The sequence below is a fragment of the Glandiceps talaboti genome, chromosome 15, assembly GCF_964340395.1.
Source record: "Glandiceps talaboti chromosome 15, keGlaTala1.1, whole genome shotgun sequence".
Classification (NCBI taxonomy): domain Eukaryota; kingdom Metazoa; phylum Hemichordata; class Enteropneusta; family Spengelidae; genus Glandiceps; species Glandiceps talaboti.
In genome coordinates, this window is record NC_135563.1 from 16,446,655 (window position 1) to 16,473,255 (window position 26,601).

General features: G+C 34.2%; 2 protein-coding genes across 3 annotated transcripts; one reads left to right on the forward strand and one right to left on the reverse strand.

Annotated features, from left to right (window-relative positions):
• Positions 1-3,090: 3,090 nt before the first annotated feature.
• LOC144446599 (mitotic checkpoint protein BUB3-like) lies at positions 3,091-7,517 on the reverse strand. The gene is made up of 7 exons (XM_078136400.1): positions 7,472-7,517; positions 6,774-6,979; positions 6,364-6,433; positions 5,859-6,010; positions 5,110-5,373; positions 4,367-4,539; positions 3,091-3,881 (listed from the first exon to the last, which is right to left on the reverse strand). The coding sequence occupies exons 2-7, from the start codon at positions 6,966-6,968 to the stop codon at positions 3,761-3,763; spliced, it is 975 nt and encodes a 324-aa protein (XP_077992526.1). The 5' UTR covers positions 6,969-6,979; positions 7,472-7,517; the 3' UTR covers positions 3,091-3,760.
• A 334-nt stretch (positions 7,518-7,851) lies between these two features.
• LOC144446166 (major vault protein-like) lies at positions 7,852-26,493 on the forward strand. 2 transcript variants are annotated; one of them, XM_078135901.1, is made up of 26 exons: positions 7,852-7,969; positions 8,993-9,126; positions 9,725-9,788; positions 10,411-10,489; positions 10,946-11,103; positions 11,662-11,753; positions 12,160-12,229; positions 12,486-12,647; positions 13,008-13,149; positions 13,865-13,966; positions 14,295-14,403; positions 15,022-15,082; positions 15,581-15,675; positions 16,086-16,170; positions 16,543-16,599; positions 16,999-17,095; positions 17,567-17,646; positions 18,166-18,225; positions 18,635-18,713; positions 19,644-19,786; positions 20,266-20,366; positions 21,201-21,381; positions 21,906-21,951; positions 22,585-22,730; positions 23,630-23,710; positions 23,854-26,493. In XM_078135901.1, the coding sequence occupies exons 1-26, from the start codon at positions 7,916-7,918 to the stop codon at positions 23,962-23,964; spliced, it is 2,589 nt and encodes an 862-aa protein (XP_077992027.1). In that variant the 5' UTR covers positions 7,852-7,915; the 3' UTR covers positions 23,965-26,493. The 2 variants fall into 2 exon arrangements, with proteins under 2 accessions (XP_077992027.1, XP_077992028.1); XM_078135902.1 differs by having other exon boundaries at positions 10,411-10,480.
• The last annotated feature ends 108 nt before the right edge of the window (positions 26,494-26,601 follow it).

The following is a 26,601-nucleotide window of genomic DNA, read 5'->3' on the forward strand; positions in this document are numbered from 1 at the left end:
TTTATAAATGGGAGTTGAATAGTCAGTGATTTAACTTAGAATATTAATGATACTACGAGGAAGTAGACAATGAATGTATATATTTATTTATGTTAACCAATTTTTGTCAAATTGTCCGTGAAGAGATGACTAAATGTAGTATTTGATGGCCATGATAAATGAAAACATTAATCTTAGTAATCTGTGTACAGTCACCAGTGTTCATTTGTACATTTTTGTAACTTCTGCTTCCATGTTTGTCCTATATTTGATCTTTGTTTTCTTTAGATTTATGTAAAGATTTTAAATTTATGTGAATTTAGGAGTTAGACATAGTACAAGATGAAGTCAGTTTTAAAAGACGAAATTGCTGTACATAGATGTGAATGTCAGATATAGGATCACAGCAACTCAAATTTAAAGGTGCACTTGTTGTAACTTGAGTATTATTTTTGTGATGAGACAACCAACAATATATTCACAGAAAATTGTTAAAATATATCAATAATTAGACATTGTAAATGTTACATGTAATTAGAGGCCAATTTCATTCATATGCAGGACAGTAACAGGTTGAAACTGAGCACTGAATTTAGGGTACTGACCCAAAAATCAGTTTTAGTTTAGTTACTTTCTGTGTACTGCTATACAAATATGTTGATTCACAGGTGATTCAAATACTGTGCAGGGTGTACAATACTATTAGCAAGTAATTGTATCTAACAAAACACTTTCAAAAAGTGTTTCAGTTGCAGCCAGTGTAGCTTTAAAGACTACATGTAATATTCAATGTCAGAAATTCAACTGTAGTATGACAAGGGTGATGCAAGTTTAAATAGTTGACATAAATGAGAGTATAAAAGACAGTGAACTTGATATTTCACTGGAATTGTCCTAAGTACAAGATGATCTGAGGTGAAATGCATGTTGTGTGAGCATGTGTGATTTTAAAATTCTTTTGTTTTTATTTCTCTCTGTGAATGATGTATGTTGACACATAGCCTGACATTGGTAATAAATGAAACACAAAGTTACATTATGCTGTACTTTGCAAAACATGTACAAACCAGGGCTTCCCACAGTTGTTGTCTGCATCTATGTATGCATGATATTTTTGAAACATTTACTGTGTTGGTGCCTCATGTCAATTTGTCATGAATAATTAGCAAATTTTTGCAATACATGTATGTATGTATGTATGTATGTATGTATGTATGTATGTATGTATGTATGTATGTATGTATGTGTGTGTGTGTGTGTGTGTGTGTGTGTGTGTGTGTGTGTGTAGAAGTGTTTCAATATGAGAAGGAACTTTTGAAAAACAAAATTAAAAGCTATTACACATGATATCGTTGGATGGAGACTTAGGGACTGATAATGCTTGTTTATGTATTCATTGTTAAGACATATTGGCAATAGTGGTTTTTGCATGACGTTTCTTTTGCACTGATATCACATTTCCAAGTCCATTGTAAATGAACCATTGTTACAATACAGGTCAGACTTCCATAGCACCCACCCCCTCAAAATTGTAGAACAAACATCAGATCTACTAGTTATAGAAAATGTGGCAAGCCAGTGACAAAGTCAAGTGTTTAGGTTGGGATGTGTGGTTTGGTCAATAAAAGTATACCATTGTGATTGCATAACAGGTGGGGGACCCAAATGAGGTCTTTCCTAAATAAAGTACACATATTCTTACTTGTCTGTGACATACTGTGAACCTTGACATGCCATTGTCATAGGTCAAAGCTACACATATTTTTGTGCCCCATTGACCAAGAAAAGAAAAAAAGATGTGCCATGGTTCAAGGAAAGAAATCAAATTTCAGACTTGTATGTATGCAGTGACTGAAATATCTAGAGTATTTCAACATTGTAACAGGTGTATGCATCAAATGCTGTTTTTCCCCCCATACATTTACTAGAAATTGCAATGCATAGTGACTGTTCTTTGTATTGGTGGCACTTGAATGCAGTTTATTTTATATTAGTCTTCAGATGCAATATTGCTTGAGTCAATTGACTTGCGTGTTTATACAAAAGATTCTTAATGTCAGGTGGGCAATATTGTAGAGTAAGTGTGGTCAATGCAACTAGAGGATGTTTGGTGATGCACTCCCCATTGTGGGATGTCAGTATGTTTGGTGATGCATTAGTAATGTCGTAGGACTGTTGGTATGTTGGGTGATGCATTAATAATTTTGCAGGGCTGTCATAATGTTGGAGTATTAGTCCATATTACAATCTATGAAGTATATTTTTCTGTAACTCAAGTGAAATAAATGTACCTTCAAACAACATTCAAAGTGTGTTGTTAATTTTGTTGCATACCAGAGGTTTGTGATAATATGATTTATTTTGTATCTGTCGGACAACACTTCCAGTTTCAGTGCCATGGCACATTCTGTATGTATGACACATATGCAATCTCCTGTCAGCTCTTCAATCATCTCTGAACACATACGTAAATTTAAATGTCACTTTTCCCAATCTAAATTCTTTGTGTAGGACACTCGATTACTAGGACATGATCATTGATGCAGTCATTGCTAGTATTTCATCAGTTTCTGCATCGCAGTAGAGATTTACGAAGTAGAACCAAATGCTGTTTCTTACAGTTTAATGTAAGTGACTGGTGTCTGTAATCGATACATTTGTTTTAAAATTCTATACATTGAATTCAAATTTTATTTCAAATTAATGAACTCTAAAGTTTTCTTTCAATTTCAAAATTGTATGTATGTATGTATGTATGTATGCATGCATGTGTAAAGGTGTGGATATGTACATGTCGTATGTACATGTATGTATGTATAATGTATGTATGTATGCATGTATGTATGCATGCATGTGTAAAGGTGTGGATATGTACATGTCATATGTACATGTATGTATGTATAATGTATTTATGTATGTATGTATGTGTGTGTGTGTGTGTGTGTGTGTAGGTAGGTATTCATTCAATCAATCACTCCAAGATCATACATTTGTCTTCAACAATGTTGATAATTTAGGCTTCACACAAAGTATGACGAGATTCAAAATGAAAATGACATGCTGGATTTATTCTCAAAAGGGGAAAATTCACTCCACAATAAGATATGCCATACTTGGTGTCTTGATGGACACATATACAAAATAAAAGGTCAGCTAATGCAAATAAATGAAACTGTCCTATCGATAAAATGAAACAAACTCTAGAATTATCAACAGAAAGTATGCACATATTGGTGTGAGTATGTATGCAGTAACAGACAGGTTCACATATAACTGAGAAAAAAAGGGAAAAAATTGTTGCGATAATATTGGAATATACAAACTAATGATCACAGTGTACAACTGATTGGATCACAAAATACAGCATACTGTATCATACATGAGGAAATAGTACAAAAGATGACAGATTTTAAGCTCTGAAAACAAAAAGTTTTTTTTCTGGCAGTTTTTGGTCAATCTCTGATCAGTGTGCTTCAGTAATCAGCATTGCTTTAGTAGCCGACTATTCATTTTATCCTCCCTCTCTTTACCAGGAGAGTATTTGTTTGTACATAAATAACTAAAAGTTGAGCAAAACAGGATATTAAGCACACATTTCTTGTCATATCTCTGAACAACAAACTACTGTTGCACCCTAAAATTGGCTGACAGTGGTTAAAATACAGTTTAAGTATGTTGTTGTCCATTTTACAAAATCTGGAAGTGTACTTTTTGATGGAAGCACACCAACACCGATGTCCCAAGTCAAATCTTGATTTACATGATATGCATGTTTTTGGAATTACTTTGGTTTGGTTTCCTGGTCTGTGACTCTCCTTATATAGACTGCATCTTCAGGATGTTCTATATCACCTTGTTCAAACATATATGATGATGCTATGGCTAGGACGGACCCATCATGACTGAAATGACAAATATCACGCATACATGTAAAATTAACACTGCTTTCTTTTCACCTGAATGTTCAGTGAACAATTTGAAAAGACAGATCAAAGCAATAGTACTTAAGACAGATTAGAACAATACACCATTTGGGAAATGGAAATTTGTGGGGACATGTGGAACACTGGTCTCCTGTGGCTGGTGATATACAAACATGGCCTGTATTTAAGGGGACTAAAGCTAACACCCCCACCACCACCCTGCAAGATTGAATACAATATGTATCAAATTACATATAACATCACATATAACAGAATAGTAGTGTTCTCCCCACACACTTTGATGTATGCAATAACAGCCTTCAAACCCAAACTGCTCCTTTCAGCCCTCCTACTATCAAGTACACCAGGTGTTACTGGCCTCTTGTCATACAAACATTCTGAGGAGAATACTGAAACAGTACTCAAACCACAATAGTGTTGGTGTTTATACAATATGTTCCTACCTGAAAGACAAAGACGCAATACTTGTTGGGTATCTGTGGAACTGACATAGCCGTTTCTTATTGAATCCATCCCAGATATTAACAAAGCCATCAGATCCACCTGTGGCAAATGTGTTGTGTGCACTGTGGAATGATATTGCATTAACTGGATATATATTCTCTATACCATCAACCTGTCAACAAAGAAATCCAAGTCAAGAGTTAGTAATTTATGCAACTATATGAACACTGGGTTCATATGTTCAAGTCCATCATATAGCAAACTATATACTATGCAATCTTTACTCATATCCATTGTTTGTAAGATACAAAGTGTCGTGCCATACCTATCAGCCAGCACCCACAAACTCATTAAGGCTGAACGACATGATGTATCTCACAGTCTACATACACGGTACTTTCAGTAAACTTCTAAAAGACAAATAGCAGTTCATGACTTGCCACCGCCATATGTTTCTGAGTGGTTAAACTACATGGGCAAGATTTGAACTACACTTGTGCCAGCTGACCCTGCTGTACAATTGGGGACCTGGTAGGATAGAGGTTGCAATGTGAATGCTTTAATCTGATGTGCATACAGAGGCTGCAATGGATTGTATGCTCCTCAGAGAGTTGAAGTATAAAGGGGATGTTGTGTCACTATTAGAGTAATAATTGTGAAGCATTGTGAGCACAGTGTGGGAATGCACTATAGAAAAAACAAACATTATTATTACTGTATTACTCATTTTGGTAAGTATTACCTTAAGTCTGTGACACTTAAAAGCATATTTCTTTTTCTGTACTTCTGGGCTTGGATCTAGATACTCCACTGCTACCCTTCCTTCTATGCTACTGAGAACATAGCCTTGTTTATTGGGAAAGCATCTTATACACCTGGTTTGGTATTTCAGACTGGATTCTCTTCTCTGTTGAACGTACCCCATATTACGTAGATCCCATACAAGAATTTTACGACTAGCTGTACCAACAATGAGTCTGTCACCACAAACGGCTAATGTGTACACCTGTATATAATCAATATAAAGTTAGAATCATTCATATTTTCTAGGTGTTTTTCTATTATCAACTGTGCCTGCATAATTCTCCAATTTGTCAAAAACATTCGCTTAAAGGCCCAGTTCTGATCAGGATTAACAGTTACCGAAGTTGTCTACAGTGCTTATTTGGCTGAGAACAAAGGATTGATCCTATGTAATCCTTAAACTCCACTGATAAGATAACACTAATGTAAGAACCTGGCATTGAAACCCTGGCCTTTAAAGAACAAACAAAAGAAATTAAATATTGTGTCATTTGATCAAAGACATTGGTTTTCATGTGGTCATATTCCAATAAAGTGAAATGTCTTACTACGAGTGAAAATGCTACTAAGAAGGAAGAATATAATACTCTTACTCTATGCCTTACACACACAGGATCATATTTAGTTACGTGTACGTAAAGCGCATTTCAGAATGATAATAACAATATAATGGTGGTATCGTAGTACCTTGTCTGGCTGTGAGAATGAGCCTGCATTACACGGAGTCCTGGGATCCCATAGTTTAACAGTCTGGTCCCAGCTACCAGTCACCACAACGTTGACTTCTGGACAAAATTCAACACAACGTATTGGTGCATCATGGTTACCAACAGTAGTTTCTAGCAAAGAAAATAATAACAAAGACAGTGAGATATCATCAATTCCAATTAACATATTTTTTGGCCATGGACACACCAGAAAAAATAATCAATTCTGTACATGTTCAACCATCAGTCCAGAGAAGATTGTAGGTATGTTATACATGTTTCCACATCATAATAATTTTACAATTTATGTAAGTTCAGTTTTACAGCAGTTTTCTTCAGTCAGTGTTGTTGATCAAATATCAACACAGCCACCACATAAAGAAAAGATTTGACCATAGTATGATTTCTTGCATTTTGTTTTGATATTAATTCAAATATTTCATTATTTGAACTTGTATTTTCATTCCCTTTCGGAGTTTCCTTACCTGAATTCGAGTTAATGTCAAACATTTTGAGAGTGTGGTCTAGGCCTCCACTGTATGTATGTGTTTGATCCTGTAGGAAGAAAGAAGTTAAACATGTTACCTAAAATATCTATGGATATTCAGCCTTCATTAGACTAATATTCTTCAAAAAATGATTTTGCTATGGACTGATCTTTTTGGTACATTGTCATTGTTCTTCGAAACAAACACTCTTCTAGTATAATTTTACCATGAATTTTGTCAATATAAAATGAGAAGCCGACTAATATAAAAACACATGCTTTGTATTAAATGCATTGATGCAAAAAACATATTTGAAAGTGACTCTAAGTTCATCATCTTCTCCGACGATGATTATATCTACTGATAAACATAAAAAATGACAAATATATGATCTTTATGCCACTTACATGAAAACAACAATCAAGAACAGGATCTGCGTGTGTGTATTTAGTTCTCATGATGTTAGCATTGATATCATACAGTCTTACAGATGAGTCCCATGATGATACCAAGAGGAACTGTGAAGTGTTAGGTCCAAACTTGACAGCAGAAATCCCATCATCAGGACCCTGGTTTAATTTGTATTCATTTGGCTCTGGCATGTTTATGTTTCCTGCATAAAATCAACCAGTAAAAAGGTATTAAATTGTGCCTGCTTGTCAGAACTACATGTAGTTATCAAATTATATGTAGACCATTCATTTGAGGATATTGGCGAGTTAGATCACCGTAGAGGGCGCACCTGATCACTGAGCGAAACGCATGCTTGTCAAGTTTTAATGTAAAATCGACGGTAAACTGCTACTTTTATTGCAACAAATGTTGTCCTAGAAAAACACTCTGACGGTAAATTTGTCTCGGTTGACATCTGTAATGCCTTCGAACTTACACGGGACTTTGTTTTGTTGTCAACTGGCATCGTGACTGCTGCAAGCAGCACACTGCACAGTGCAAAACCGTACGTTACGATTAGCCTTTTTGAATCTGAGAACACGTCAAACGATATCGCATAGAAGAAAACGTACTCGTCATGAACAACCATTTCCAATATGCAAAACCACTCTTATATTTTTAGAGTAAAATTCAAACAAAACAAAAAGTTTACCTTTTGAAATAACAAGCGAACGTTTTTCCTTCCCGGCAGACTGAATTCAAGATGGCAACTTCACGTACGCCAACTTCTCGCGAGAATCGTGGGTTGTCCCATTATTGAAGTAGGGGTGTCCAATTGATATTTCTCTTGTTGTCAGAAATTGTTTTCTGTTTTTGTATGTACTTGTAATTCCTTTGAGCTAATTCAAAAAGTAGATATTGAATCGATTGAACACAATTTTCATAAAGGATATGGATTACAGCGTATAATTTATTACTCATACATTATGTTTGTGTTATACATGTATATCCAGGGACCGATGAAAATCCCTATTTTTGAATGATTAACGTTGATGGGATCAACCAGGAAGTACAAGTAAAGTATACATCATTGTCATCAACTGTTCAACACATTTTATGATAGCAGTGTTTGCTGTCTGTATATCTCTAAAGTAATATGAGTGATATCGTCGGAATAGGACCTGCGCAGTTCATTCATGTCTTGAATGTGGTAAGTTTACATGTAAACTTTTACACTGTAAAAGAACATCTCAGTAATAGCGATTCCGTTACTTAGAAACATTGTATGTACACACTCTCTCTGACACTCAGTGACAGTCGTGACTCAGATCAGGCTGGTTTCGTGTGCGATTTTTATCAAAAACTAATATCAATACCTTTCATGCTGGAAATGCAAAGCGCATGATATCAAGATTAATCAAAGCAACGTTTCTTTCTAGTTAATTTGAGTCTCATTTCAATACATGTATTTGCTTTTCTGTAGATATTACAAGGCCACACACCCAATGGTTGTCACTCTCGAGCAAATATTTGGCTACTTCCTCGTTCAACAACAATAATAATGCATTGATGTGCAAGCAAGCACAAATCACTCTGTTTATGCATGATATAATTTGTGCAATAATGTAGGATACAAGCACTAAATCGATGGTGGTGTTTTATCAACAATATTATATGATTATCATATCATGAGATACAATTCCATAGCTGTAGTACATCAAAGTTGTAGAGAACATTATAATGTTGATATCATCCCTTTACAATAATGTAAATGTCATTGTGAGCCGAGATATTTTACACTGTTTTGATACTAATAAGTGTATGTAATCAATATATCACTTTTAAGTAACCGAGCAAAATTAGATGTACCAGTAACCTTGAATTCCATATTAAGTTAATTATCATATCAATGGGGCTTATTTCTTTATTTTATTTCGAAATACACACACACACACACACACACACACACACACACACACACACACACACACACACACACACACACACATATATATATCAGGTTTTACAAACATGACATATTTTTATTTATTACCCATTTGTTACAGAAGAAATATTTTACATGCTTAGATAAAAGGGTAAAGGGAGAATGGAAAATAGCAAAAACTAGTCAAGTCTGTCTCCTAGATATGAACAATATAGAATATATGAGATTGAATATCTATGCAATGAAAATTACAAAATTACACTACAATGTACATTTTCTCTCTTTCAGACTACTAACATTACATCACTAGAGGTTGGTCCCAAGACATCGGTATTACAGACAAATGAAAAGTTAGTAGCTGGCCCATTACCATGTGTTGTTATACCACCTGGACATTATTGTATTGTCAAAGATCCAATCAGGTGAGTTCTGTCTTGTGATTGGTTGTTAAGCTGAAGACAGGGTGAAGTGTTAACTTTAAATACATTATACAAATATTTAAAATTAATAACTTAATGATGTATTAATATGTTACCAAGTGTCACCATATTTTTGCAAATATATGCAAATTGTCTTAAAACATTACATCATTTTCAGATTATGGTCAAAAATGACAAATTAATATGCTTTTGTAATGGATGTATTTTTTATCGAAGTCATACCAATGTTGTAATCAGGGTAAAGTTGAAAGGAAAAAAATGCACTGATAGACAGTCAAGGCTTGCAATGTTGTAAGATAAAGAAGGCTAACATTACATTCTCTTCTGTGTACATGTATACAGCATTGACCTTTGGAAAATTTCCTCTGCCAAGGCCATTCAAAATTAACACCATATACCATATTTTCTTATTACATTACATGATTACTAGTAAGAGATGTGCTGTAGTATCAGCAACAAATTGTATCTGAAATATATAACAGCTAAATTAATTTTAGAATTTTCCAAAATGACATTAATCATATGTTTACATTACATAGTGATAATAATTATATAAACACACTTTGTTTCATGGTTGTAGTACATATGAAGAAGGTAAACCTTGTCAGCTTAAACATGGTCATTTTGAGGTCCGCTTTCACAAGGTAGGTATTGATGACTTGTGAACAGACAAATACTAGATAACAGGATGCTATAGATAGATCATATGAACCACTATAATGATTGAACTCAAAGCTGCTTTCTTGTCATGGGTGGGAGTTTTATTGTATGAAGATAGACTGATATTACACTGTACCCTAAACTCATTTGATTAATTAGACAAAACAAACTGGGTTCAATAGTTAGGAATATTAGTAACCATTACAAGCTTGATATTTTGTTGGTAGCTGTATACAGCAACTTTGTTGTCATGGACTGAGAACTTTGGGTCCAGTGTCCTCAAGTGTTTGCTATCAATTTTACACTAGCTGTCAACAAAAATCTACTCATTTCTCCAATCCATATGTAGTCAAATTAAAACTAATAATCAGAAATTATTTTTGCATTAATTGCTGACTCTAGCAAGGTGTTATTACATATACTTTAGTAAGCAGATCAACAAACATATATATTTCTGTAATACAAAATACTTGAGATTTGCCTATAACATGTGATATATGTTCTAGGATCTGCAACTTTTGCATTATTTGGCAATGTACAAATAGTAATATAATTTACACCAGTGTCGCCATGGTATTGACATGTTTGTGATTATTCATTTCCCAGGAACCATTTCCCCTTTATCCTGGAGAATCTTTGGTTGATGCCCCAGATTTCCTGTCTAAAAGTCCAAGAGGTACAGCAGGTATACATGATATTATGATAGTTTTTTTTTATCAAAATTTCTTCAGAAATCGTTATCATTCCAGCTCTTACATAGATAGTACACGGTTTCCTGTCAAGCATTAGTCACTGGGATTGTTCTAGCTATATTATGTAGTACTTTATGTCCTGTGTTATAATACAACTATTTACCATATCCACTGTTGTCATTAGATATGTAGACTGAAGTTGTTGGCAGAGGTTATACACATTTTAATGAGCACTGAATGCATATCACAAATTAATACCTCTATTTATGAAATGTATATATAACATTTTTGAATTAAAAAAAAAATTGTTGGAGTGAAATTCTATAATGAAACATTAAATACAGTGTCTTTACTTGAATTTTGATTTGATTTGATACATTATTTTGTGAAATAATGGAACAATTATGTAACAAAATAAATATCTTTTATTTTATGATAAATTGTTGTAGATTATTCCAGGGCAGTCAAGCCATTGCCAGTAGTAAAGGCACACCATGCTATTAAATTGCTGGCTAGAGTTGACCATGATGATAATGGTGTGAATAGAAAAGCAGGTGATATCTGGCAGTTAGAAGGACCACTAACCTACAGACCGACAGCTGAAGCTGTAAGTAAAGATGTAAAAAGGATGGCCGTTTTGTTCAAATCTTATCGAGTTAGGTAACACTGAATATGGGATATGTTTAGTATGAATTGTTTTTGTGGTCGTACAGTGAATGGTGGCCATAGTTGTTGTTAAAATCAACTACTAGTCTTTGTATTTGTACTGTAGTTCACATTGTATAAATTACAATTCATGGCAACTTTGTTTGGTATCTACCCCAACTATATCACAATATGATGTTTCCTCAGGTTAGGGTCAACCTTGCATTTGACCTTTGTAGTCAACCATCAAAATCAATCTTTTCTTGTGTACCACATACTTTGTAGTATTTGAATGCTGCTGATGTCTTTAAAAGCATATATGTAGATAACATTGGACACATGAATTATCTTGAAGCTCATACAACCTTTGATAGTGGGCAGCCATATTTGTTCAAAAAAATATAATACACTAGTTGGGGATATATATGCAACAAAGACTCGCTTTTATATTTGCATATTATTCTTTGACAGGATTTGTAGTTTTGTTTTTAAGTAATGCTGTCTTTTTCTCTATGACCAGGAAATTGTTGAAATTGTGAAACCTACTGTTATTATTGAGGGGCAAGCATTAAGATTAAGGGCAATGATAGACTTCACAGATAGAAACAATGAGTAAGTATGACTTTGTTTTCTCTTAGACACAACATAACAAAACCTGTCATCTGTTAACATCATGTTGTATCACTGTTGTAGAAAAGGTCTAAAATCGTAACTAAGCAAAGGCCATAAGCTTGTGCAGAGTAGCCTCATGATGATATTGTAGATAGTGCCCTCCACGTGGAGAATGCACATAGTATATAGAACGTGCATGGGTAATGATTGCACCGCAATGCATCCTTGGGTAAAACAACCAAAATAACATCACATAGTATATAGGATATACATGTGTACTAGTCATTAAGCCACTGCATGAGCTATTAACATCCTCTTATGTCACTGTTCTATTTGTCATCGAGTTGTGCCAAAAGGTCTATTGACGTCCTGATGTATCAAACTTCAATACGTTTTCATTTCATAGGAAAAGGTTGACTGGTCAAGAATGGCTTGTAAGAAAACCAGGTGCATACCTCAAAGAGGCCTACGAAGTGGTAAGATTAGATTGCTTCATAACATTTTGCAAACAATTTTTGATTGAAAATGGAAAGGAAGTATTACCAACTCTGGATTCTTCCCTGACATTTTCTGTTTTTGTAAATATTTGATTGGTTGTATATACAATGTACATTGCCTAGTGCCCAGATGTACAGTATTTACATTGAAATTAGATATCCAGGTGTACACTTTCTGTGTGTATTTTACACATGCAGTAGATGTTGGCCAACAAAATCTTGTTTTGTTATGCAGGTCATTAAGGTTGAGACTTCATTTACTTTGACGGAAGATATTGCTTTACATTTGAAAGCAACTGAAACTGTAACAGACTCCCTAGGTGAAAAAAGATTAGCTGGTGCAGAATGGTTGTTGACTTGTGAACAGACAGAATCCTATATCCCTGACATAGGTGTGGTAAGTGAAGCTGATAATGTGATATATAATGTGAAGTTAAGTGGTCTGACTCCTTAGATGATCAAAGATAAGCTATTATGGAATGGTTGTTGACTACTTGTGAACAGACAGAATCCTACATTCCTGACATAGGTGTGGTAAGTTAAGCTGACAATGAGATATTATAATGTTTATACATGTTCATCACCTGTGTGAACTGCCTGACAATTGTCAAAGTTACATTAATAGATAAATAAACAAATAAATAAATAAATAAATAAATAAATAAATGTGATATGAAGTGGTAACATAGTCATGTAAGTTAGGTGGGTTGTAGACTTCTTTGAAATATATTTGATTTCTTGTATTTTGTACTTGTAGGAAGTAGTAAGTAAAGTCAACAAGACCATACTTGGTAAGAATGAATTCTGTGTTGTCTATGATCCTGTGGACAATAATGGACACAATAAATTTGGCCAGAAAGAACTGAGAAAAGGAATATACAGCTTTTTCCTACAGCCAGGTAAGATATTACAGTGGGAGAAAGTTATTCTTTTGACAATAGACTGTCATATAGATGTTCCTATTAGATTTACTTAGAGTACACAGTATAGGATTAGAAATTGGATGTGACATTACTGGTATATATCAGTGTTTTTGCTAAGGTCTGGGAACTTCAGTAACAGAAATGGGTAAATCTGGTAAAACTGGCATAGTTCTTCATACATTATACTTTAAGTTCAGTGGGGAACCAATGATAAACTAACTAGGGAACTCAGGTAACTTTTACTAACTTACTGCAGGCCTTAACAAAAACACTGGTAGGGAATTACCTGTAGTAGGCATCGTAATGTCCACAACGTGGATTGAATTTACAAAACTTCTTGGTAGCCATTATACCTACTTTCAGTAAATCATCATAGAGTCTATGTAAATCTAAATAGTGACTTTAGTAATGCCTTTATGTCGTTAGCAAATATCTAATGTAATCTATCATCAAAAGGATGACTTTCCCCAGGCAGACATCTCTTCTCACTACACCTGTGGTTGTTAAGCTACAAATGCAAAATTGTACTAGCTGTTTTTACTTAGAGTTTTTACTTCGGTTTTGTAAATCCATTCCCCAAATTCAAATACTTGCTGCCATGCTTGATGTAGTTTCATTATTGCCATTGTTACTAAACAAAACATGAAATGTCATGTGAGTAAAAGTTACAATGTTGTTCTTGATGTGACAGGTGAAAACCTCCCCAATGGAATACAGAAAGCTTTCCTCCTACAAGAAGACCAAGCAGTGGTTATACAGTCTACCATTGCATTTACAGATGACACCAGTAAGGGTAAGTAGAAATTATAAAATAATATTGATATCTGCAAATAAATCTATTGCTTGGTAGTGTTCCCTCATTTCCAGTCCAAATGTTCCTTCTGTACAGCACTCCTAGTGGCAGAACTAGGAAATCTTTTATCTTTCTAGCACCCTGGATATGGCATATTGTACCCATACTGTATACTGGTGGAGACCGGGTGATGTTACTGTATCTCATCTCTAGGCAAAATATGTCATGCTGAGCTGAAATGTTGCTTAATTTATCTTGTGTGTTTTACAGAATAGTTCTTTCAACTTGACTTTCCTAAACTGCCATTGGTCCTTTTCACATATTTCAGTTGCCATAGAAAGGAAACCAGGTGACAAGTGGTTGATCAGAGGACCATGTAATTATATTCCCCCAGTGGAGGTCAAGGTTCTCAAACAACCAAATGGCAAGTTTGTGCGGTAAGTTGATGGAGATCCTTATCTATTAAAGATAGTCTGCTACACATAAATGTTTTTCCATTGAGAACATTACTTGTTGGTTGCTTGAATAAGTATATCGGATCACAGTTCACTGTTACAAAAGAACCAGCAAAAATGTTTACATAATTGTTGATATATTACTTGTATTGGCTTCCAACTTTGTTTCCAAGTTTACTTAAAATAATTGTAAGTCTGTCAATGGATGTAAACAAGCTTCTGACTAAGACATTTCAGCAAATTTTATGCACGAAATATTGATTGGAAACTTTCCATACCAGCATTTGTAATATTCTGAAATGAAATATATATTTAAGTTTAATACTAACAATACACCTTTGTCACAAGTCATACAGCTTGTACAAGAGGTACCGGTAGTATCCGTAATCTAATGTAAATGATATAGTTCTGATAAAATGCATACGTTTGTCTTCTGTATGCTGTGATGAGGGCGCCCTCACACATCAGAGAGAGGAACAACACAATGTATCTTACAGTCTAATGTTTGTTCTGTCAGCAGTTGATTTTATTTGTCAAAAATGACAACTACTTGTAGTTTTGTAAACTGCCCCCTAATTACCAGTCCTGTATCTTCTACAGAAATGCCATACCACTTGCACATAATGAAGGGATTTATGTCAGAAACCTACGAAGTGGAGAGGTAAGATCATATTACAAATAAATTAAAACTTTATACTACACCAAAATACTTGGATAAATTCTAGCTGTCAACCCAAGTCTTTAATTTTGCTTCAGGGATGTGAATGATGCATTTCAGGAATACCAGCACCCTAGTTGTGCAGATCAAAAGTTTCCAAAATCATTCATAAAGGCTGTACTGGACATAGAAGTGACATGGAGAACCCATCTAATGTCATTCAATGCAATTCAAGTCTGTCAGAGTTGAGATGATAAACAAATTATAGACAATATTGAATGTATAACCTAAACCAGGCATTCTTACAAACATGATTGACTGTGATTTAACAACTGATGTGGCTGCTGTATGGCAGAATTGATTCCATTACATGTCAGTTTTTTGGGTTGAACTTACTGTATCATACTAGTATGAGTAATTTTGTTGTGTAATGATGTGGTTCAAACACTGGATTTGGTACCTACCTAATTGTCAGTGATTTCCATTCACTTTGTATTTCAGGTGAGAGCTGTAATGGGACCACAGTCCTATCTCCTCCAAGAATATGAAGAACTGTCGAACAAAGAATTGTCAGCTCTGACAGAGACATTACTGAGGTAAGAAATATAACATATACAATGTGACAATAAAATTTGGTTACTTTGGAATCATAAGTTAGGAATGAATACAATATGTTATTGATTCTTGGAATCATATAATATCAGTTAGGTAAGACTGAAAGCCTGTAAGCATGAACAACATATTCTCCATGTACAGTGTCCAATAGTGTCAGAATATTTCATGATAAATAAGTTTGCCAGAATACATATATGGTACATACATACATTCAGCCAAGGGAAGTACTCATGATGTGACCACACTGTACATTTCAATATCTGATATTGTAGAATTCATGATCAAAGTCAGTTGTACTGTTTTTGTTGCTGACAACTTAACGGTTCCAAAAAGTTGAAAACAGCAGACATTTTGGGATATGTATTAATGGTGTGTATTCTGCACTTGATAGGAAAGGTGGTGGACACGGTGGAGAAGAGATCAGAAAGATGGCTTACTTTGAATCTTCCATTGACCCTGCTTTGGCTGGAGATAAGGTTAGATTTAATAGTTGAATGTATGGTGTATTGGCTTTGAGTTCATATCATAATCCATATTTCATTATGATTGCATGCTTATACTAAATAGTTTGATATCAGCCTCACCATTTGTTCAGTTTAGAAGTTCAACCTATTTCAATTTTGTATGTCTTTGTATTAGGAGTGTAGTAATATGTGTAACTTAACTTTTTAAAGTATCACAGATAGTAATGACATGAGATTATAATACCTTCTTGTTTTCAAAGAGTTTAATTTGCTGAATTGTAGAAGTCATGTGGATGTCAAGCACTGAGCATACAATATTTTTGCTTTGTAAGTTGACTAGTAAAATCAAACTGTAATCTTTGTGTGTGTTTATTTACTGCACAGCCAAGAGATAAGACAAGAGTTGTGACATACCGTTGCCCTGGAAACACAGCAGTGCAGGTGAGAATTAGACAGTTAACAAGACGGATGGTTTGTGATGTATTTAATAACACTGCCCACATAAGACTTCCTATTATAGTCATCTCTAAGTCCATCCACTCTGGCATCAACTCCAGGGGTATGGTTATTCCTAGCCTCAATATGGGTAAACTCTGATCTTTATGTTCGCCAGTTGTTCGCCTACATGTAGTGCCCACGCTATGCAAATTGAGGTCACTAACGGTCACTAGTCTACACCACATGATACAATCTAAACCAATCACTAAAGGCTGTATGAAAACGCAGTGTTATTACAAATAAAATGATGGACATACCCCCGGTAATATGTATTCTTCTTCATACATTCCAGGTGTACATGTATAATTATAATTTAACATTCATCTTCATTATGCATAACAGGTGTATAACTACAAAAAGAAGACAGCAAGAGTTATTTTTGGACCTGATATGGTTATTTTAGGACCTGATGAAAACTTTAATATTCTCAGTTTAAGTGGTAAGAATTAGAAATTTGTACATAGAAATCAACAAAATAAATGTTCTATGACAAAGAATACATGTTTGTTTCAAGATATTTCCAAATTCTTTTATGCTTTGAAATTGGAGGGGAGGGGCAAGAAACACTCACTGACTGTTTTTGTTGTTATTCTAATTAATAAGTATGCAAGCAGACAACAATATATTTAAAGGAAGTTCCCTACATCACTTCCACTTCGGATTGATGCCAGCTTTGTACTCATAAGTGAAAGGGAATGAAACAACACATTTTACCTCATTTAATATTCAAGTTTTTAATAAACATAGTGCATTTTCAAACTATCCTTTCCCTTAACTCTGTCATTGTAATAATTCAGTGACTGTTAGTCAAACATTACTTGTTTGTGGATCAAATATCTTTGTAGTGAAAGGAAAATAGAGTACATGTAGTTATGTTTAAAGTACTCTTATACTTGATATTTTCTTACAGCTGGTAAACCTAAAGTAGAGAATGCTTTGAAGTCAATCTGTTTGATGCTGGGACCAGACTTTATCACTGACATTATTGAGGTGAATATATCATTTGATATCAGTTGGTAATTTTAACATTGGTTTATAGACTTCTTGCTTCAGTGTTACAAAATGGCAACATTGTATTGTTTCTTTTGATAGAACTATTGACTAAGTATATATGTATGTCTCATCTCATACCTCATCAAGTTTAACAATAACATCCACACAGAATGAGTCTTGTTTATTGAAAAATTGATCCATCATGTCATTGACTTCTTGTGATAATGCACACACACACACACACACACACACACACACACACACACACACACACACACACACACACACACACACACACACACACACACACACATACACCTAGATGTAATAGTGCTGTTCGACAACATGTACAAAGACCATTGGAATTATTACTGTGGCACAGACCTAAAATAGTACAATCCAAAATATTTCCTCTGCTTTCTGCAAAATACTTACAAGTAGCTTTAACCATTCAGTTATCAGAACTTAATATGATTTGTTCTCTGAGTCACACACACTAACTTTGTCCATTGACAGGTGGAGACATCAGACCATGCCAGACTTAGTATTAAAATAGCATTCAACAACACCTTTGAGGTAGGTATCACTATTATTATATCAATTTCCATTGTTATTGTCATCGTAATTTTGGTCAAACTCTAGAAATTTGCAAATTTGTTCAACTTTACCTGCTCAGGTGATGAAAATGTCAATGATGCAGAGAACCATTGATAATCAGAGATGAGTTTATCATGATTAGTTTATCATGAAAAAAGCATTTTAGCTGCTCCTCATTTGTAGGATGAAAATATGTCTTTTTGCTTGCATTTGAGAGTGTGTCTGTTTATGTACACGAAGGGTGGGGGTGGGGTGGGGTGGGGGTATGGTATTGACATTGTCACAGGTATGTTGTTTGTATATTACATCCCTGTCAACATTCTTGGTATTTTATTATACATCATATCATATTTTATAATTTACTTTTTACATTGATTTTTTATCACAGTTTAAAATGGGAGATCCAAAAGAAGAACAGAAAATATTCTCTGTCCCCGACTTTATTGGATTTGCATGTAAACAAGTGGGTAAGTCTGTCTGATGTATTATATTCCATTACTTATAATGTGTGCTGTTAACTTATTTAACACAGTCTTAAATCTAACCTCCTGAAATGACTCGATCAACATTTTTCATCCACTCTTGATATGTTCAGATGAGAAGTGGTTTCTCAAGATACTGTAGAGCGCAGGCTTTGAGTATATAATTCATGAATTATTTGTATGTATGTATGTATGTATGTATGTATTGATGAAGGTGAAAGGAAATTATTCTCATTCTCCCAAGATGGTATTTGTTTGTACACAATTGAGTACGTGTTGGGAGAAAGAGGATTGCAACTAACTAATTTTATTGTTTAGTCAGCATACTATACCTCAAGCTTTACTGTACACTTCTGGCAATAGAATTTCTAAAATCATATTCCGCTCAACAGTATTAATACATAGCATTCAAAGGATAGAAGCTGCATAATACAGCATTACGTGTAATTTCTTTTAGTTTGTGAATCACTCATCAGCAAGGATACTTGATACGGTAGAATCATGGATGTTGGAGAGAGATGTCTAAGGTACTTCAGGTACCTTGAAAATCATAGTTGTTCAAATCTCTCCAATTTTGCGAGATGAAAGTTTGTTCCTGTCCTTTTGAAATAAGAAAGCAATTTGGAGGATCAAAATATTGTTTTACCGAGGAAATCGACAATTTTTTACTTTCACCATATATTTACGTAAAACAGTATTTGGTGGCCATATTGGATTCTACTATGGCTTAATTTTGATATCCCTATTGATGTCATTTAAAAAATTTGCACAGTGACCCCAGAGATTGGTTTGGAGTTTCCTCAAACATAGTAACAGAAAAAATTTCAGACATTTATTTGTGAGGTTTGTACTATTATATACTGTTCCATTATTTGTTTCTTTTAAAAAATTGTTATTTATTGTACTTGACTTCAGGTAGCAGAATCCGAGGAGCTGTAGCTCACACACCATTTGATACATTTCATCGCTATTCATCTAACATAATCAAAGCTGCTGTCTTTGGAGTGGATGAAGACAAACATACCAAAAGTAAACTCTGTTTTGCAGCAAATGGTTTGGTATGTATTAATTTCAGTCAATTTTGAATTTATGTAAAAAATTGTTAAGTTAACACCGATGTAGATGTAAGCCATTAGTCAACACAATAGCATAATCAACTTTCTTCATTTTTCAACTTTTTATACTGTAATTTTAGTAATTTTTGTATATATCCATCTGCTTCTTAAGTTCTTCCATATATGCCTTAGTTCAGTTACATTATAGACAGTGGATGGGAAACCTCTCTACTGACTATGGTTACATCATAGACAGTGGATGGGAAACCTCTCTACTGACTATGGTTACATCATAGATAGACAGTGGATGGGAAACGTCTCTACTGACTATGGTTACATCATAGACAGTGGATGGGAAACCTCTCTACTGTCTATGGTTACATCATAGACAGTGGATGGGAAACCTCTCCACTGACTATGGTTACATCTTTGGTAGACATATCATGTAATGTTTGTGTGAATTAATTTCTTCTTTCTTGCAGTGTATTACAAATGCTGATATCCAAAGTATTGAACCAGTGGATGCAAAGATGAGAGATAGTCTGAGTAAATCTGTACAAATGGCAATTGAGATTTCCACCAAGTAAGTCAACACTATATGTACTTTTTATCAGGCCTAAAAAAGTTGTTTGGTTCCAGTTACCCGACCCCATATAGTTTGTCATTGCTGATCCTAAACTTTCTTTACATATTTGAGAAGAAAAAAAATTGTGAAAACTCACAAGAAAGATTGGATGTGGAAACTGACATCAACTTAAAAAGACAATATAAAACTGTTCTTCCAATCTGCAATGGCTGTACATCTCAGTGATGAGAAGAAACCAATAACACAGAGGCCATATGGAAAACAACGGAAAACATCTGAAAATTTTTTTTAAAAGAAATTCTAAAATTGAGTGTAATTAGTCATTTAATTTAAGTAAGATAGTAAGATAGTAGTCATTTAAGTCAAGATCAAATAGTTATTGGTTTTGGACTTACCTTTTGAAGTGACAATATTATATACATGTGCTGGACAAAAACTATATTATCACAGAAATTGCTTGTTTAGAGAGTTGTGTACTTTAGATGTCTCACAAATAGGGTAATTCTAGACAGTTTGGGCAAGAATGAGGGCTTGGTTTTTTAATTGTATTCCATCCCAGTAAATGAGAACATGCACATCATTCCTGTATGTTTGGCCAAATCATGATGTTACACAATATTTGGATCTTGTCAACATCAATTTATTCAATGTTTAAAATATGATATTTTTGATTATCATAACTAAATTTTAATCTTATAATAATAAACTTGACATTTCAAGTGTGTTGTAACTCACTACTCTAGGATGACTCTAATTACATAGTTACCATAGTTACTACCAATGTGACTGTAAAACTGCATACATTAATGATGTGATTTTGATGTCTTTCAGCTCTGTAGAAGCAGCTGCTTCTCATGAAGCAAGAAGAACAGAGCAGAAGGCCAAAGGTCAAATTGAGAGACAGAAACTGTTGAACGAACAAGAAAATGAAAAGGCTAGGACAGAATTATATGAATTGAGAGCAGTTACTGCAGCAGTTGAATCTACAGGACAGGCCAAGGCTGAAGCACAGGTAAATACTAAATAGACAGAAGGGTGGTCTGTAGATTACATGTAGAACAAACACTATGGGCCTGTAATATATGCTGTGTTTGTATTCACACATATGTAATATAATATATTCGACATATGGACAGAGTATAGCGTATATTTGGTCTACAACACACACACTGTGTGTTTATTTCAAAATCAGTATAATACCTACCAGAATGGGACTGGTCTGCACATTATACCAAACACTATGGGCGTGTAATATATTGTGCGTGTTTGTATTTATACACACTTAATACAAATTGACATACAGACAGTATTTGGTGTGAGATGTACTCTATGTGTTCAACCTTGCTGTTTCTATAGAAATGTTGCTGTCTCTATATAGCATTCTTGCTGTCTCTATGGCAACCTTATTGTCTCTATAGCAACTTTAATCTGGTAACATCATAGGAATAAGCCAATCATGCCTTTCTGTCATGATGCATTAAAAATGTCAAGGTATTGGCTACAGACTAAGTACAGTAAGTTGGTCTTTCATTTCAGGCACAAGCTGAGAAACTGCTTATTGAAGGTGAAAGTGAAATCGAAGGTAAGATTTTTAAGATTTGAAAATGTAGGCAGACATTGTAAGTTAAGAACGTCATATCAATACATGAAATATGATATTTTTGTTATTGATCTCTTGAATTGTGACCATCAGTGAAATGTACACGTGATCCATAGAACACAAAATACTTCAGTTTACAAGACCTTTTACATGTATACTTCAGCAACTATTGCTCCCGTACATACCACACTGGTGTTAGTATGACTCTGCTAGTGGTTGTCAAGAAAACCTTTATATGTAAATGAATCTTTTCAAAGAAATTTCAAAAATCCAGGGATAGCTGTGCAGTTAAGAATAAACAAGAGTTCTAACATTTATTCATTTTTGATGAAAAATGACTCACATACTGTTTTATAAGGTTTAAAGTTTAAAAAATTGTTAATTTGTGTGAAAAACAGTACCTACCAATCTGTTGATAACCTGAAAAGGATGTGAAAGAAACTTTTACATGACAAACTTTGCAGATTTGAATTATTCTGTCTTGGCTGTTAATGTTACTAATAAGTGCATGATGTGTTCTTGCAAGTCAGAGCACATATCTCTGCTGATGCAACACAATATGGTGCTATCATAATACACATATAGATACATAAAGTCAGTCAATATGTCTTACAGCTGCAAGACTGAAGGCACAAGCAGAGGAGATTGAATCTAATGCAGAGTTAGAGACTCAAAAGGAGTTAAGATCAGCTGAACTGTCATATACCAAAGACATCAACACCTTGGAAATCAGTAAAGCCAAACAACTCAGTGAGATTGAGGTAGGATAGTTTGAAGTTTGTCATAGAAATAATTGTCATAATCAGTTTATATACATACAGACACATACATACATACATACACACACACACACACACACACACACACATGCATGCTTGTATGTATACACAGAGACACATAAATGCATGTATGTACACACACACACACATGTACACACATGCATGTATACATGCTCACACGTATAGACAGTATGTATGTATGTATATACACACATGTATACATGCGTGCATAAACATACAGACAGACAGACACACATACATACATATATTTATATATATATATATATACATGCATGCATGCAAACACACACACACACACGCGCACACACACCACACACACACACACACACACACACACACACACACACACACACACACGGCATGCACACACGCATGCACACACACACACACACTACCTGTGTGGTGGAATAAAATCTAGTCTATCATACTGAATACAGAAGATAACCTTAGACATTAGAATAAATTTGTTTGTAGCTTCCAGCCTGTCAAGTATGAGATATTCTGGTTATTGGAAAGACAAAAGATTTCAAACTTTGGCTGCTAGGAGTGCTGTTTGAAAATAGTTTCTGGATAAAAGTGAGGTCCACAATAATAGTTTTAATTAATAGTTTATCTAACTTTCTTTGAAATATTGTCTTAAGTATTTTCATCCAGTGTTTCTGTAAAATGCTTTTATGTGGTGATTTAAATGATTTTATCATTCCTTATTAAAAAATGAATATTGATAATAGTGAATGATTGTGATATCAACAGTTGTGATAGCGTTACAAGGTTGACAATACCTCATAGTATTGGAATTACAAACAAATCATGCATTCTAAGTGTCTGAAGATATATGATTCTTATTATCTGTTTCATAGGTCTCCAAGTTCGGAAAGATGGTCACTGCTCTTGGTGTGGAGACCATAACAGCAGTTGCTACATCAGGACCTCAACAACAGGTTAGTGATGTGATAGTGTGGTTTGCTCTTTACATGTATACTTACTGATCAGACTCTACCACCATATTTAGTAATCTCTCAACATGTATATTTACTTCTATATTTCATAAACGTTGGCATTTATGTATTTTTTTTTTACCCAGGTTGAACTTCTGAAAGGACTTGGCATCACAACTACCCTAATCACAAGTGGTGAAAATCCCATCAACCTCTTCAATTATGCCCATGGACTTGTGGGTAATGACAAAAAGTAAAGGAACAAGGTGAAGCATAAATATTACTTGATGTACACAGCTTATATAGTTAGACTGAAAATTATATTTTCTGTGTGACTTTATTTTTTGTAGTGTAATATTGTGTGGATCCACTGTATTCCCACAAATAGAACCTCCAATGAAGAATGATTCTTTCCTTGAGTTATAAATTGCAACTCTATATCACAATAGGCTTGATAGAAGCAACATAAACTCAATTATCTTCAGTGATAGACTAAGTATGTGAGGGTTGTAAAGTACCAAGTGCTAACTTCGGTCTTGCATTTGTCCACATTTACCACCCTTACATACTTGTATCGATGAATACCCTGATTTGTGAAAATGATTTGTCTTAATATTCTGCTTGTAGTGTTAATGAAAAGTAGGTCATTTTGTCATTCAATTCAAATATTACCAGTCCAAGTTTTGGAGATGTTTCAGTAGAGATTTGGATCTGAGATAGGTAGTGAGAATATGTATATTTATGTAGATATCATTAGATTTTACATATATGCAATGATATGTTTTATACTGTGGCATGGTCATTACATTTCCACCGATTGTGTAAAATGAGTTACAGAACCCATGAACAGACTTAATGATCATATTATTGTAGTGTTGTGATAATTGATAGGAAAACATAGAGAATAGTGTAGATGTATGCATTTATATGCATATACTCCCCCCCCACCCCTGGGCACCCACCCAATCAACTCCATGTTACAAAACAGATGTAGTTATAATATTCAGTACACTATCCTACAATAATACATATTGGCATTATGTACAGTAATTCTCAAATTCAGCATATTCTTTAGTTTCTTAGAAAGATAACTTCCTTTTCAGTAGTACAAATGCAAAATATGAAGTACAATAATACCCCTTGTCTAACCCAGGACTCTTACATACCTGGGATAAATAAAAGAGAAGAACTATGGAGACCTTGAGCTTGAAAATGACAATTACGATCTTCTTTAAATTTGTTGTGTAAGTCAGTGTCCAGTGCCACTGTGAATATTAGGCAAAATGATGATATGCAGGTGTTTAGATATTCAGTGAATGTTGGCCACCAGTAGGTTTAAAGGTTCATTCATTATTCTGTGCAATGACTTTCACTAAATTCCCTCACCATTGCAGAGAAATATTTCTATTCTACTATATGTCTTTCTCATAGAAATATTATAATTATTTAACCATTTCACCAAGAGTTGCATCTAGTTAATAAAAGAAATTTGCAATTATCTTTTAAAGGGGCAACATAGGCAGGATTATTTAGACATAATAAATACTTGGCTGGTAGAGGGATGCAAGTATTAAAGTAGTCTGTATGGTATGTCATGTCAGAGCGCCCTCACACATCGGTCAAACCCTTTTGGAAGAAGCCGGTCCATGAGGGCATAGAAACAAGCCATATCTTACAGTCTAGCAAGTAACATGCTTATTGAATAATTAGATATTATTCCCCAATATTTTTCTTCGTTCAAACAAGGAAAATACAAGTGACCTAAGGGGCCTTTGTCACTACTCATCTAGCAACTCGTCACTACTCATCTAGCAACTCGTAACGACAACCCTTAGATCATGAGTATTTTCCAGCCGAATGAAGAAAAATATTGGAGAATAACATAATTATACCAGCGCCAGTGATATCAAAGAAAAATCGGCGAAAGCAATAGCAATTTTGAATGTTTTCACTCATATTTCAAACACAGCAGAACCAGTGATGTAGACACGTGTTGTCATGACATAGAATGACCAGAGTATATATACCATAGTTTTGCTCAATTAGGCTCGTGCATGGTATAATCCACTATAATAGCTAAGTCTCCACAAAGTCTACTCAATGTCACAGATACTGAATTTCCCCTTTAAAAAATAACAACTTTAGTCAAATATCACCCATACCACCCTAGTCATTGTCATTTGAAAGGTGACAGAGACATAATCATTTACATATTCATGACACAAAATACATTTATACAGCATTCTTGTTTTATAAGGAATAAGAACATGAATAAACTATAAAAATAGTATTTACATCTTCTCTGCTAGTGTATATTATAAATATATCATGGAAATATGTATATTTTGCAGTGTAGTTTATTACTACTATTATATATAAAAAGGAAAGAGTACATGTAACAACTTCACTTCACACAGCACAGATTGTTAAAGTTTTGTGATGTACAAATTTGTAATAATGAATCATTTAATAGCAAAACATTTTGTAGTGTTTATATTGATGAAATCAAATTGTGTGACAGTGAATTCTATACTAATTAAAAGTATAAACAAGACTACACAGGACTTTTTTCATTATTTTTATGCTAATCATATTCTTTGGTTTCTTAGAAAAGGTTTTTACAGCACAAACAGGGTTACTTTTAATCTCGCTGCCAGACTTTGTGACTTGTACATTTTTCTAATTCACTTACACGGTACATAAAATGTGCCCCAGCAGTGAAGCCACAAGAGGTGAGCGACAAAGTTTAGCATCTACTTCTTGTGGCTCTGTCACTCGTGGCACATGTCATACACCTTGCAATTAGAAAGGTGTAAGTCACAAAGTCTGGCAGTAAGATATTATATTTCTTTGACATTTCACACATTGTCATTAGATATGACATCATTCACCAG